This window comes from Notolepis coatsorum, assembly GCF_963971535.1.
Source record: "Notolepis coatsorum genome assembly, chromosome: 5".
Taxonomy (NCBI): Eukaryota; Metazoa; Chordata; class Actinopteri; order Aulopiformes; family Paralepididae; genus Notolepis; species Notolepis coatsorum.
This window is the reverse complement of record NC_140169.1, coordinates 137031330-137047001: the sequence shown is the minus strand read 5'-3', so window position 1 is coordinate 137047001 and position 15672 is coordinate 137031330. Positions and strand designations below refer to the sequence as shown.

At 42.5% G+C, this 15672-nt stretch overlaps 1 protein-coding gene across 2 annotated transcripts in view; it reads left to right on the top strand.

The window, feature by feature from the left end:
- Positions 1-15672, top strand: part of snx3 (sorting nexin 3) — a 66635-nt gene that overhangs the window by 32560 nt on the left and 18403 nt on the right. For both annotated transcript variants that reach the window (XM_084314489.1, XM_084314490.1), the window contains exons 2-3: positions 9906-10001; positions 15457-15581. In XM_084314489.1, the coding sequence (XP_084170615.1) occupies positions 9906-10001; positions 15457-15581 (221 nt within the window). The remainder of the gene's footprint in view (positions 1-9905; positions 10002-15456; positions 15582-15672) is intronic.

Below are 15672 nucleotides of genomic sequence, written 5' to 3'. Positions count from 1 at the left end.
ATGACCCAGTCAACTATTCACTTTTAGTTTAATACATGATGAGGCATTGTCTAACCGAACGGTATCTAGTCGGCCAGCTACCGATAGCTCCTGACATCAACAAACGCTCCATCAAGTCTAGTAGAGAGTAGACGTGTATGATAGCTCCGTTAGCCGTTAGCTCACGTTAACGCAAGTTGGTTCACCGTTCAAAACGAAATGTCCCATTGAACTAAATAATTCACTGAGGCGTTGTATTAACGTTATATATCCGGCTAGCAGTAGCTACAGATAGCTCCTGATATCAATGTCTTATAACACTGATTCGATGCGTATTCGAGCTGAGGGCTTGTGAATGTGATTTAACGTTATACCAATACTAGGGCCCAGCTGCAGCGCCGGTGAATCCTGGCCGTAGCTCGAGGCTACTCGAGTATAGGTCCAGCTGCAGCTCCGGAGAATACTGGCCGTAGCTGGAGGCTACTAATGTACACACAGACAGTGGAGCTTGTTGCGTGGTGGCGATGTCTCGCAGATAATACAAGTACAAGTCTAATTATATAATATATATATTTTATATAAAAAAAAATATATAAAATTAAAAAAAAAAATTTATCAAAAACGATGATACCGTGATATATACCGTTACCGTCTATGCTTCAAATTATACCGTGATATAAATTTTAGACCATACCGTCCACCCCTAAAGCAGAGGTTCGAACCCATTAATTAAGATTCGAACGGCAACGTAACAAACGAAGGTCTGAACGTTTGGGCTCAGCACTAGGCTCTTGGGATATCTTATAGTAGCCAGGGTTAGAGTTGCATGGAGTGCGGTCCATGTACGGTATGTCTGCAGTCTCTGGACTATGATTGAACCTCATCACCTGCACCACTTGTTAAAGTGGTACAACAACTGGCAGGCTAAATTGTATTACAAACGTGTTGATGGAATTTCCCTTCAATTTCAGGAGAGCAAGCACAGGTTTAATAAAGCCACAGCCTGTCAGACCCATGGAACTCCATGCAAGGTAGCTCTCCTTTGGGTCTCTGAAATCTGATTGCTCTGTTTCTCTGTACTAGCCATAGGGATGGGTACCGAATTCGGTACTTTTGAGGTACCGAACCGAAACACGTCGGTACTACCGAGTATCGATTCAAGTGAGATACCTATTTTTATTTTTTTTACCTTTTTTATTTTCGTGTCAACGTTCACACGCAGTGGTGCAGTCGTAATATGACAGTAGGCCAAACGCCCCATGCAACGAGCCTTGTGTGCGATATGGAGCTAAACTTCAATTCAAAAGCTCCAGCGCTGCAGACCTGACACCCTGTTGCCTTGGTAACACACAGAAATTATCTTTTTCATGGACTCCAATGTGATCACAGTGGCCAGGAATTCATTGCGGGGTGAGAGACGAGACACCAACACATCACCATGCTAGCTCGCGTAGCATTCCACTGGTCCTAATAAAGTCCCAATACAGGGTTAAAAACATAAAAAATTTAAAACTCATGTGTCCACTCTTTTTTTTTTTTTTTTTTTGATAATAATTTTGGTATTTTATTGCTTTATTGGACAGACCCGGCAGAGAGGAAGGATAGGAGAAGATATGGGGAGAGGACATTCGGCAAAGGTCGCCGGGTCCGGGAGTCGAACCCAGGATGGCCGCGTTGCACTGCAGTGTGTTACGTGGTGCGCCACTCTGGCGCCCCCATGTGTCCACTCTTGTATACAGTTGCCAATACAAAACGAGTGAAAATCTTACATAATAGTCCATTTAAGCTATGTAAACAGTTTAGCCACTAGCCAGTGCTTTTGACTTTTAGGCACAGTATTGTGGGGATCACGTTGACATGGGGATGACTTCCTATCCCAGTGCTCAAACCCCAAATTCTTCATTAAAAAAAAAACTTCAAATACCTTGAAGCCATAATTGAATTTTTACAATGTGCGCGAGCGCCCATATATGTCACCACCACGTTTACCTGAGACGTGAAATTAAGTACCAACATGGACAAAGTCTCAACCCGTTCATAATTGAAAAACCTTAAAGCCTATTGTGTAAAATAAATGTTTTTACTGTCGAGGGTCATCGACCGTCAGTGTAAGTTAAAGCATGCCTGTGGCCATGTACAGCAGCCATTTTGTGCAAAATCATTATTGCAGACACTGTAAGTGGAAGTACCATTGTGCCAACTTGAGGCAGGAGTGAAAATATCTGTGTGGTGGGTTCAGGTCTAGGCTAGCCTTGTATTAGCCACACTGACTTCATAAAAGAGCCATACAGATCGAACCAAATTGAATAGAAAATGGAAAATGGGACTTAAGTTTAGGCCTGAAGTAGGTAAAGTTTGCTCTTATGGTTTGTCCACCAAGGTCTATTGCACTTAGACTGTGTGTGTGTGTGCGCGTTTTAAATCACTGTTTCACTTACAGTGCATTTCAAATAAAAATAAGAAAAATGAAGAGAAAAGAGAAAGTGAAAATATCTCTGTATTGACGGGGAACACTGAAGCAAACAGCACATTGCCATTCCAGACCTCTTCACCAGTCGTGACGGTCTCAACGGAACAAGAGAAAAGGAACATTTCATTTGCCAGACAACAATCCCAGAAGGTCAGAATTCATGGGAAAAAAAGAGAGGGAGAGATGAACGAACGGGGAGACTGCAAGCGTAATAAAGAGATGGATGGTTAACTAGCAGACTGAGTAAATGGCTGAATAAATGGAGGTTGGGGTTGTGGCCATAAAGACAAAAGCAGAGAGAGCGGCTGGGGTGGGGAGCTCCGTGTGGTCTCTGGAGTACTAATTGAGGAGGGAACAGCAGAGGTGGCCTTTTCGTTCTCATGGTCTCTCGTTAGCTTTTTTTTTTCTTTCTTCATTTCCCTGCTCTCCTATAATGTCAGATTTTTGCCCTTGAGGCTTCCACTTGAGTCTTTTCACGGTGGAAACCGTGGGCCTTCCTTTCCTCTCCGCTCTGGCCTCCCCCGAACCCCCCCCCCCCCCAATCTGAGTTAATGAGTGGCAGCAGATAGAAAGAAAAAGAAATGGATAGAAATTCTGCCAAAAAAGACTTCTCGATTTTGTGTCGGATGAAAGGCGTTGTAGGATATAATGTAGCACAAATATAATGTAACCTCCCCAGCCTCCCTCCACACCCTCCCATCACCCCACATTGGCCATGGTCACATCTGCAATAAATAACGATAATAATCTAAATAAATAGACTAGAATAAATTAAAAGTAATTGAAAAATCAACTATTCATTTAAAGGGGAACTATTTTGCTATTTCTTTCACTATTTGGGCAATTTTACACAATTCCTGTGAGTCTATGGAACACATCTGTAAGTTTTTTTTCAATAAAATTCATTATGTATTTTTAATCAAGTACTTTGGTGCACCACTTTCTGCCCTTCCAGATTCCAAGCTGTTTTTGGCTGGGCTCCGCCCATACTCGCAATGCGCTTTGAGTGACAGTCACCCACCTGCACTGGCAGATACCTTTGGGGGAGAGATAGAGAGGGACTAATTAATTTTGCCATGGGGGGGGGGGGGGGGGGGGGCACAATGCATTGGTAACTTGTTTCAAATGACAATATATATCCTCATGAATATTATTGCACGGATCGGAATACGGGCGCGCGCTATGATATTTTGCAACAGGTTGACTGTGATACAGAGAGTACTGATACGAGAGAGAGGGGGAACTCCCCCCCAGTTCCATTACCTCCCACCCGTTTTATCTAGTTTGTGTGTGATTCACGTTGTGTGTGTGAACAGCTGAAGGTCTCTGCTAGGGCTGCGCGATTAATCGTAAAAAGACTGCAATCTCAATTCATAGACCTATGCAATCTAATTTCTAAATGACGGCGATTCTGATGTATTTGCATTTGCGTCAAAATGGAGATCAATTGCATTAAAAACACTCGCTCCTATTATTCTCTCCCTCTCACTCACAGCGCTTGCTGCCGCTGCCCTCCCCACGATGCCCCTCCCCCCCAGGCTACTCAGCTGAGTAAACAACTGAGCTCACACTAGGGATGGGTACCGAATTCGGTACTTTTGAGGTACCGAACCGAAACACGTTGGTACTACCGAGTATCGAATCAAGTGAGAAACCGAAAAAGAAAACTTTTTTCTTTTCATGTCAACGTTCACACGCACAATATATGCTTACCTAGGATTTGACTTGATTCAACAACAAAGCAGTCGGAGCAATGACAAGCCGAAAACTGTCGAAATTGTAGTTATTTGAAGTTTGGATTTTTTTAATTTTTTTCTTACGACTGAGGTAGGTAAATAAAATTTCTTGAGACTAAAGTACCGAAAAAAGGTACCGTTGGGTACCGGTATCGATTCACGGGTACCGGTACCGGTTCAAATGTGAAAGGTACCCATCCCTAGCTCACACATACGGCACGTGTCGAACGAGCAAGACAAAAAAAATGTCAAGCTAAAGAAAAAATCCCGGTGGTGAGGGAGATAGTGATGTATCCACTACTGTGCTTATACCGAAAAAAGGAGCACATTCCAGTGTATGGAACTTTTTCAGGTTTAATTAAACCCGACGATGATGTACAAGGAGGAGTCATACTTTGCAAGCAATGCTTTGGCACCATCGCAGCAACGCAAGGTAACACGACCAACCTCTACAACCACCTCAAACGTCACCATAAAGTCGAATATGATTTAGCAATGAAGGACAACCACATCACAAAATCCCAGCCGTCAGACCACACAAGCCTCAATAACGCAAACGTTATACAGTGCATCGTCATATCCATCAAGTCAATCAACACCGTTCAAAACGAGGGGTTTAAGAAAATGATCAAGACGATAGACAAGTGCTACTTAATACTTTTCAAATGTTGCGGTCTGCTCTGTAGTACACCCAGTGTCGAACGACAGTCGAGACAGAACTGCGTGATGTGATGTGGTTTTATTTGTATATTATTTATTCTAAAGCTGTAACTGAACATTCTATTTCATGTTAAAACCATAATTGAACATTCTAAAGCCCTAAGCGAACATCCTATTTCACTCTGAACATTCTAAAGCCATAACCGAACATTCATTACTGATGAAGCAATCACACCTAAGTTTATTCATACATTTTACATTCTAGTTTTTTTTATGTTCAGCAGTATTTAAGTGAATCACTTTGATTAATGGAACGTAGACCAATCTCGGTCACTCTTTGTCTGGGAACTCCCAAAACCAAATTCGTTCACGCCCCACGCGGCATCCAGGCTTTTTTTACTGTCAGCGTTTGGGAATTTCATGTCGACAGGTAGGTGAAGTGAAATTATACTTATTTTAGAATATATATATATCAAATTTCATGAGTATTCATCTATATTTAGTCATCTAAAGACTATTAGATATGAACGTATGTACCAGTAAAAAGTGGGAATCTCTAGAATGTGTTTTGTGTTTACAAGAGCGGGTAGCCTGACTTAACGTTATACACAACACTTTCTGTTGTCAGTAGATGGCAGCATTGGTTTAAAAGGTGAAAATGTTATGACTACAAAATGACTACAAATCCCAAGACCTTTAGCACCTAGTTCACAGGTCAGCACCGGATTAGGAAAACGTGATCTGAGGAGCGTTAAACTATTAATGCGACCTGATGATCGATATTTGGAATGGCGATCAGGAATTAGAATAATCTTTTTGGAGAACATCTGATCTAAGGTAAGGAGTGGAGTCTATGTTACCAGTTTTAGGATAATCAGAGCTGTTTTCACTGAGATAACAGCGTGTCCCGTATGTGTATATGTGTGTGTGCTGTTGAGGAAATATGAGAATCGATTTCTCAGCTCGCTTCTATAGCGTGCATAAGTACACATATACTATCGATAATCTAGCGTTTATTTGAAAACGATTCATAAATAGGCCGACAAATGACAACGTGTCTAGTGTATTCGACAATATTCCAATAAATGCCGTTTATGACGGAATCTTTCTATTTTCCTGAAATTTTCAAGAAAACGATAGCTTTTCGAAATGCTATAAAAAGGATATGAACCGATTTAAAAAAAAATAAATAAAACTTTAAAATTTAAATTAAAAGTTTCAACAATGTTGACTGCAAACAAGTCATTGATAAGCGACGGGCAGATTAGACACATAGCCATAATTTAAAACATAGATTATGCGTTTTTAACGCTATCATTTAAGTGGGTGGCGGCATTCAAGGGGGTAAAAAGGAAAACACGGCCGGCACTGAAAGTGTTAATGCATGAGGCATTGTCTAATGTTATCTAGCTACTGATAGCTCCTGATATCAACTGATGATATTATCAGTTTGGCATTCGATTTCGTAGTTGTTGGCTATCGTTGGCTAACTAGCTATCGTTGTTCCGTGAGCTAACGTTAGCTACCTAGCTAACGTTACTGTTTAAAATGACCCAGTCAACTATTTACTTTAGTTTAATACATGAGGCATTGTCTAACGTTATCTAGCTGGCTAACTGATAGTTAGCAAGTGGAGAAAAACTCAGTACAATTAAACACTATGTAACGACCACTGCAAACGTTGAGTGAATCGTCAAGTAACGTTAATGTCATTGCTACTGATCAAATCAAAAATATTTGTAAGGCCCGACAACACGTTAATGTCCCCATGGGCCGGACACACCTTCTTTAAACAAGTCAAGAAGAAACATCACAATAAGTCAAGAAACAAGACAAGAACACCATAAGGTCCAACAAATTTAAAATAAATGCAAAATAAATTGATGCAATGCAAACACTCCCAGACATACCCCACATGAAGGTAAGGAAAAACTCACTAAAACCTAGCAATAGGAAAAAATGCACCACAGGCAATGTGGTGGAGAGAAACCTTAGAAGGGTCAATTCAAGGGGGGGTCTCCCTTCTTAGATGTCGGTGATAGTAGTGTTACAGACGGACAGTTGGTAAGCATGCACTCATGTGTGTAGTGAAACACAGATGAGTGCATGCAATAGCTCTACTGCTGTGACTAGCTGCTCTAGTCTACCGGTCACAAGGTATAGTGAAAATCCATACCGTAGCACAAATTCATACCGTTTATACCGTCCACCCCTATTGGGCATCACTGTACGGGTTGAGGGGCACTCGGGATTCTCTCAATTTTCCCTCTACTAGGTCAAGAGGTCGTGTTCTAAATGTAATAAAAGTAGTTTTTTGTAGAGTGAGGGAGAGGAGGAGTACATTATAAATTTCCATGAGCTCATCTGCGATCTCGTCAGCCTGGCCTTTTTTTTTTATATCTTTCTCAGCTGGGAGATATATAAGATAACCTGTCCTCTGATTGAGGCTTCAAGAGCCTCCCATAAAATACCACTGCCAACATTGTGGGTATCATTAAATTAAATATAGGAGCGAATCTGTGTGGCCACAAATCCTTGAACTCGCCAATATGTGGGAGCTGAAATTCCCTAATTTAAGGGGGGTTTATACCAAGAGGGAAATTGATGTCAATTGACGTAGGAGCTAGGGTTGGGTACCGTTCACATTTGAACCGATACCGGTACGATACCTGTGAATCGATACCGGTACCAAGCGGTACCTTTTTCGGTACTTTAGTCTCTAAAAATGTAATCTACCTACCTCAGTTGTAAAAGATGTGTCCAAACTTCAAATGATTTATCATTATTATTTATTTAGAACATTTTGTTAATGTATATATATAATATTGCAGCGAGCGTTGTCTGCATCTAGCTTTGTAAAGTCTAACCACACTTCCAACCATTTTCGGCTTGCCATTGCCCCGACTGCTTTGTTGTTGTTGAATCAAGTCAAAGGAGAAAGCTTTACTTTGGGTTTTTTTTTTCTTTTTTTTTTTTATCTTTTTCCCCCTCCTTTTTCCTCCGATTTTCTCCCATCCCAGTCGTTATGCCAATTCCCAATCCCCTTCCTGGTTGCTGCGCACTTACCCCCCACAGTCGGTCTGGGAGAGTGGAGGCTATCACGTGCTTCCTCCGACACACGTCTAGCCAATCAACCGCTTCTTTTCACCTGGCAGCGCGGACTCTCACTGAGAGCGTGTAACGTGTGGAAGGATCACACTACCGCCCTTAGATCCTATCCGCGCTTAGCAGGCGCCCCGACCGAACTGTAGGAGTCGCTGTTTACAACGACCCGGACCCACCCCGCCAGCTTCTCCCACCCTCTAATACTGCCAATTGTATTAGTGTGAACGGCCAGCCAAGCTGGTGACAACCCCGGAGCTGTGTGCTGGATTAGAACAGGCGAATCCAGCGTCTCCGGGGTTGGTGACGAACGCAATCTCCGTTACGCCACCTGACCGCCCTACTTTGGGGGGTTTTAAATATCCAGGGGTCTGAGATTCCTAATTGAGATGCATAATTCAAAACTACCATAGCAGATTTTGATACGTCTTGTATATGAGGCACTTGCTGGCATGAATGTGCCGAGCATGCTTGCGTTACACCTGGGTTGTGTGTCCAAAAGGGGGCGGCTATAAGCTTAATGTTTAACCTCTAATGTTCTGATGGCCCGAGGGTGGGCCATTTGCCCTCGTTTGACGGTGTCCCGCTGTTTTAGTGTCTCTGAACCTATATATCGATTGAAAGCTAATAGGGCTGTACCGAATGCTTCGAAGCTTCGATCATAATGTTGACATTCGAATTCTAAATCAACATTCGAATTATTATTTTTTTTTTAAACTGCAATACTCCAATTCAGCCGTTGGGTCGGGGGCGCTGTTGAGCGGGCCTGTGACCGGACCTGAAAGCGCCCCTGGCTCTGCGGCTCTGCAGCTGCATGCTATTCGCAAATCCAGCATGAGCCAGCTCCCGCTGCAGCCGTCGTTATCAGAACGCTACACACATATCATAATGTTTACAGCAAACTGTAGTTGATCACCAGGTATGTTTTATTAACGTAGAATAATTCATATATATATGCACGCACTGACAGTCGGCTAATTGACATTTCCTGTGAAAAAAATAAAATCCTCTCGTCCCGTTTGCGTCCCAAAAAAGATTTCTGTTCGTCCCAAATCAATATTTGATCGTCCCCGGGACGACGGGACATTGTTAGTCTCGAGCCCTGCCGCACCAGCCAGGTACTACCAACGTTGGCTCCCAGAACGATAGCCACGTAACCCTCTGCTGGCGCGTGCTGTGCACTACAATCAACTCTGTCAGTGTAATAGCAGTCTGTGACGTCACGGTATTGAGAATCATACTGGCGGGATTTCGAAATATCCTGGTATACCGTAATACCGTCATACCGCCCAAGCCTAATCGATAGTATGTGTCCTCATGTACGAAGAGAAGCGGGGTCTGAAAAATCGCTTCTCCGTACTTTAGTCTGCGCAAACCTCACACACACACACGCGCCGATGGCGGTGATAGGAACATCTGATTACCCCAAGATTCGTAACATAAAGGCCTTACCTCACATCTGATGTCATGCAAAAAGATTAATCCAATTCCTGATCGCCATTCCAAATATCGATCGCGTCCATTGATCCAACGTTAGTCCTAAACACAATGATCCACGATGCTCCCAGTGGGGGGACTCAATGCAATAGTATCCAGCTGCATGCCCGAGAAGTCAAACCTCGACCGGACTTATTTTTTTGATGCACAGTCCCAGTCAATCCAATCCAATGATGTGCAATACCATCCGGGAGACGATAGGTGGCGGTATTTGCCCTTTGCGAGCTCAGACCCATTCCCAATGTTAACGTCAGGCTGGATGGATGAAAATTGAATGGATATCGCTAATAAAAGAAATATGCATTAAAACCCGAGATTTCTCGGGTTTGGCCTCCAGTGAGTTAAGAGGTTAAGTAGCCTTCCATTCAAGTCCCACTTATATCTACTATGCAGCGTTTTCTCCAGTACACCCTTCTTCAGTGTTGATTCTCATGGCACCGTGTCCTCTCTTGTTTCCGCAGACCAACTTGCCCATCTTCAAGCTGAAGGAGTCTCGTGTGCGGAGGCGGTACAGCGACTTTGAGTGGCTCAGAGGGGAGCTGGAGAGAGAGAGCAAGGTGAGCTTTAGGGTGGTGCTGCACCATTCATCTCATCGCAATTGCAAACACGATGCCAGCCTGTGAAACTATATAACCGCAAAAAAGCATGAGATTGAATAAAGAAATATATATTTGTGTGTGCTGAATGCATGCGAGTGAAAGCCCACAATTTATTGCAATACATCTCCAAATCCGAGCCATATATGCATTATATTTGCACACATAACATAGTCAATTTTGTGGTCACAAAAGTGGTCAGGAAAAGTTAGACGTACGTAATACGTACTTACTGGTCACTGAAGTCTTCAGTAACTTTTGAACGGTAATCTATTTTGTGAATACATTTGTTGAAACAAGGTTGCTGGGGTCAAAAAGGGCTATTTTTTTAAAGATAGAAATTGCATGTGGTTACGTTTGTATGTTTAAGTTGAGAAATAAACATTAACTATCAGTTATCTCTAACCTCTATATACAGGACTCATTAAATCCACATACAGTACAGCATGGAAATAAAGCTGCAATTGAACATTTTGGCTTTAGAAAAGTTTTAACCTTTTTTGGGGGGGGGGGGGGGGGGAGAAGAAAAGAAACTGAGATTTTGTCAGATTCCGGTAGAGTCCTTTCTCAGCACAGGTCACAGTCCATGCTGTTCGTCATACTGGACACATGCAGCTCCACCCAAAACCAATGCAAAGTCAATGGGGTCACACTCCCAGTCCGTACAAACCCTTAAATAAATGATGAAAGCTACTTTGTTTGCACTGTAAAATAGATCTCAGTGTTTATTCCAGGGCTTGTATAGACAGGAGCATGGCCTCATTGACTTTGCCTTAGTTTGTGATTAACTAGCCAGAGTGGTGGGTATCCAGTCTGAAGAACGGCATGGATTGTGCTGAGAAAGGACTACCGATCGACAACATAATTGGTAAGTAGGAAATTGGGTTTGCGGTCAACAATTCTGAACAATACATATATATATACAGTATATATGACATCTTAGATGGTGAAATAAATCCTGCATTGTATTTTTTTTATTTACAATTTATTGTTTTTCAATACAATTTTTAACACTTTCAGTGCCACGAGGTGGCGCCAGAGTTAGCTCTTGAATGCCACCATCGGCGCCAATGTTACGCTTAATATCGCCTAATCTATGTTTTAAATTATGGCTATGTGTCTAATCTGCCCGTCGCTTATCAAAGAATCCTTTTCCAGTCAGTGCTGTCAAGGCAGATTGGTTTTTTATCGCTTCATTTCCGTTTGAGAGCATTTTGAAAAAGAAAAAAAAAACAGAGAAATCTCGTGAGTGGCTTTCCACGAGATATTAATAATTCCGAGAAAACTTGTGAGTGGCTTTCCATGAGATATTAATAATTCCGAGAAAACTCGTGAGTGGCATAGAAAGTGTTAATAATGTGGACTATTGTCTCAACCACACACAGTTACATAGAATAAGCCTGTTGTGTATTGGTTTGAATTGGATGAAGATCATCTACTGTAGACTCAAGCATTAAATTACAATGCGTGCTTATTGCATGTAATTGACCCATCTCAAACCCCGCCCTCTTTTCTTGATCCTCCTGTCGCAATGGTTGTGATTTGGAGGATCAAGAAAAGAAGGCGGATCTTGAGATCAAAGATCTTGAGATCAAAGTCAATTCTACACAATCTTCATTTCAAATTGTCAAAACAAAGCTTAGTTAGTACGTCTTTTGACCACTTCCGTGCCGCCCATTAACCCCATGTAAACGTAGTTGTAGTTTGTAGAACTAAACCTATATATATATTTTTTTATCCACTTTTTCTCCCATTTTCTATATTTTCTCCCATCCCAATTTCGTATCATCCAATTCAACCCTCCCCTGTCACGAACGCTGTTTCTTGCCTCCCACAAGCCGGCTGCAATGTGGACTAAGTCATACATAGCACAAGTCCCCTCCGGTACTTGAGGTAACAGCAGTCGCATCTTTTCACCTGCGCAGCTCGATCTCTCAGTGGCGAGGAGTAACGCGTGGGAGGCTCACGCTGCCCCCGACACTTTCTGATTCTACTGCGCAGGCGCACCAACCGACCTGTGGGAGTCGCTGTCCACAACGCCCGATCCCCACCCATCAGTTTCCCACCCCCTAATACGGCCAATGTGTATTAGTACGGACGACCAGCTAAACTGAAAGCAATGTGGAGCGCTGGGCTCGAACAGGCAAGCCCAGCGTCTCTGCATTCGTGGCGAGCGCCTTGCCCACTACGCCACGTAGCCGCCCTAACTAAACCTATATTTTATAGTATCGCTATGGGTCTAATAACGCCCTCGAGTCTCATTGAGCTGCTTCTGGTCAACGTGCAAAAAACAGATTCTTTTTTCATCCGTACATTTCCAATTTATACCATTTTTAATATGAACATAGTCCGGCCGCTTCTGAGCAATTCCAGGGAAAAGACACGAAAACAGCGTTTTTGTGTAATTCAATAAACACGTTGTAATTTTTTGCCTGATTATCGGATCTTCCTGAAATCAACGCTAGATCATCACTATTATCCTTTGTCGTGCACACATGCAATGTGGCTTAGACCGGCGCGCCCCTCCTGTAACCCAACGGCAGAACAGCTAGACACATAAACACATTATAGCTTCAATCGCAGTAGAAATAAATATCAGATCAACGCAAGCTTTCATATATGGTGTCCTTACCTGGTCTCTGAAGTAGGGATGTCCCGATCACATTTTTTTGCTCCTGATCCGATCCCGATCATGTGATTTTGAGTATCTACCGATACCGATCTTTCCCGATCCGATCCAAAAAAAATAATTTAATCCCAATTTCTCACATTACATTCACCCTGAATGTTGACGTTATCCAGGTGAAAAGTTAACTTCATTCAAGCGAGGCATTGCAATCCTTGACATAAATCATTTGATGTATAATTCAATCAAAGGAAATGCGTTTGCGTCTGAGTGTGGCTGGTCTGTCGTTCTGCAGCTGGATACTATTGGTTTGTTTTGGCAAAATTCTTCTGCTCTGTGTGACCATAAATAAATGAATGATTATATGCAATTTAAAACCAAAACTAAGGCCTCAGTATGAGTTTAAGACGTGAACATGGACATGTTTGTTGAATAATAATAAAAAATAAATCACGATTCAATCCCGATTTTCGGAAAATCACGTGATCGGCCCCGATCACGTGCTCTCATCGCCATTCCAGTTATCTACAGCGATCGTGCCTCCGGCGTTATTGGGCATTGCTCTTCAACGGGCGGGCGGGGTCAGTTGTCCAAGCCATCCCTAGAAGCGTGTGTTTTGCCGGAGTGTTTAGGACCCACCCGCACGCCGCAGCTCAGTATAGAAAATAAACAAACCCGTTTCTAACCGGGTGCATTACTGGTCGAAGGCGTTAGAGGGCGGTATAATACCGTCTGTCAGCTCAGACACACTCGGAACAGTATGCACAAGGTGCCCCGCTGAATTATGAATGGATATAGATAATAAAATAAATACTGTGACAGAAACGTAGATCTACGATTCCGGCACTCAACGATCGGACGACCGAAACGTAGTTCTACGTGAACGGCACTGAAAGTGTTAATGACGCGGGTATGTTGACTTGCCGGCATAGCCGTTATTATAAAATATTGACTCATGGCAGCTTTTACACTGAGGTGGAGCATTTAGGCCTATATCCAAGCATTTATACATTTATACATGTACAACAATGCTGTATATACCATATATATATATATATATTACCACATATATATATCCATATCTGTCTGAATATACCTGCTGTAACTGAGGGGTTACAAAACCCTGACTGTATTAAAGATTGTGATAGATTAAACCACTGCTAGTTATGTACTTTAATTACTGGCCAGACAGTACATCAAATATAGATGGTGAACACCCACAAGAACACGGCATTGACGAAGAAATAGTATTTGAGGGTATTTTATTATTATGCAACATTAGGTTACAGAATGAGAATTAGGGTCGCGCTTGTATGGCGAAGAATATGCGTAAAGTCAGTCAATAGCATGAGTCACTAAGAATAGCAGGAATCCTACAATGGGTCTAAGTTGACACCACCTGTCGTATAATAGCAACTATATAAGGCAACGCTGGTACCGCCTGGAGACAATGGGTTCCCTCCGGGGTGTAAGGCCTGGAGGGTAGAGGAATGCTCGGATACTCAGTCTGATTCAATGAAGAATAAAGAGACTCCAGGTACAGGAGTCGGTCCTTGTAAATCCCTTGATCAGCAGCAAAGCAATAATTGTAATCCAAATGCTCGATAGCATTGATGACAGCTAGCCAGCCTCCGTCCACGAGGCCAGCCCGAGTTGTAATCCTCACGAGGTTGAATCCCAAACGATAGTAGGAATCAATGATGCTCTTCTCCGGGTAACACGTTCCAAATCAATATAATCCAACCAGTAATGGTTCTGCAATCGCCGACTCTGGTTCTCCTGTGCACATGTCCAATGCTACACACGAACGAACTGGGTTGCACAATATACAATAAATGAACGACTATTTACTTCACATTAGATTAGGTCGAACTTGACGTTACTACATTAAACTCTGGTCACTTTACTATTCTATCCGCACGTGGTTCTCAACGCTCTGTTAGACGCACTGCTGCTCACTTCACTGTTACTGAACTTGTCACACTGCTTGCTTAGACGAACTGCTGCTGTGCGCACCTGCGCCAGCATAATATACTTAAGTGGCTTTCTAGTTCCAAACCTAACCACTTTGCCCGGAATCAATACACTGCCAAGGGCATGTCCTGACATGCCTGAAACTCGCCCCTTGCACCTGTCTGAGTGCGAAACTGCCTGGCGCCGCCGTCAGGGGGCATTATTCATAAGGAAAGTGAATATTACTATGGTTTGAACGCAGGCTTAAAGGGATATACCGTGTATATATAAATAATATACAATGTATATAAAACAATAAATGTAGATTCTCAACTTTAATCTGGCCCTTCACAACACCTGCATATAATAATTTCTATATACACCTGCATATAACTATATATACCTGCATATACCCATATAACTCTATATGATAGCATGTACAATAATGTTGTATATACCGTGTATTAGGGCTGACCCCGATTATTCGAATAGTCGACTAATCGATCGAAAGGAGCCGTAGTCGACTTACTACAGTCGAAAGGGCCAGTATGACTTACTACCATAGTGTCTTTATACCTGCATCACTGTACATATTAATACTAATAACACTGTACATACATCTGATTAGCACTATTACTCTGTAGTACTCATTTATATATTTTATACCCAGTTTAACCACCTGGACATTGTATATCGCTATTGCACTGTTTACTGTTACATTTGCACTCTGGTTGGATGCCAGACTTCTTCTCGTTGTCTTCGACTGTATGATTATCCATATCACATTTAAAAAAAATTATAATAATAAAGCGTTTTCCTCCATGGTCTCTACCTCAGGTGGTGGTCCCACCCCTCCCAGGAAAAGCTCTGATTCGGCAGCTACCGTTTCGAGGGGACGATGGGATATTCGACGACTCTTTCATCGAGGACCGGAGATCAGGTCTAGAGCAGTTTCTCAACAAGTAAGTCTGTCCCAACACCTCGTCCTCTCTCTTCTCCTTTTCGTCCACCCCCCCCCCCCCCAGCATTTACTACACTTATTAACCCTTTCAC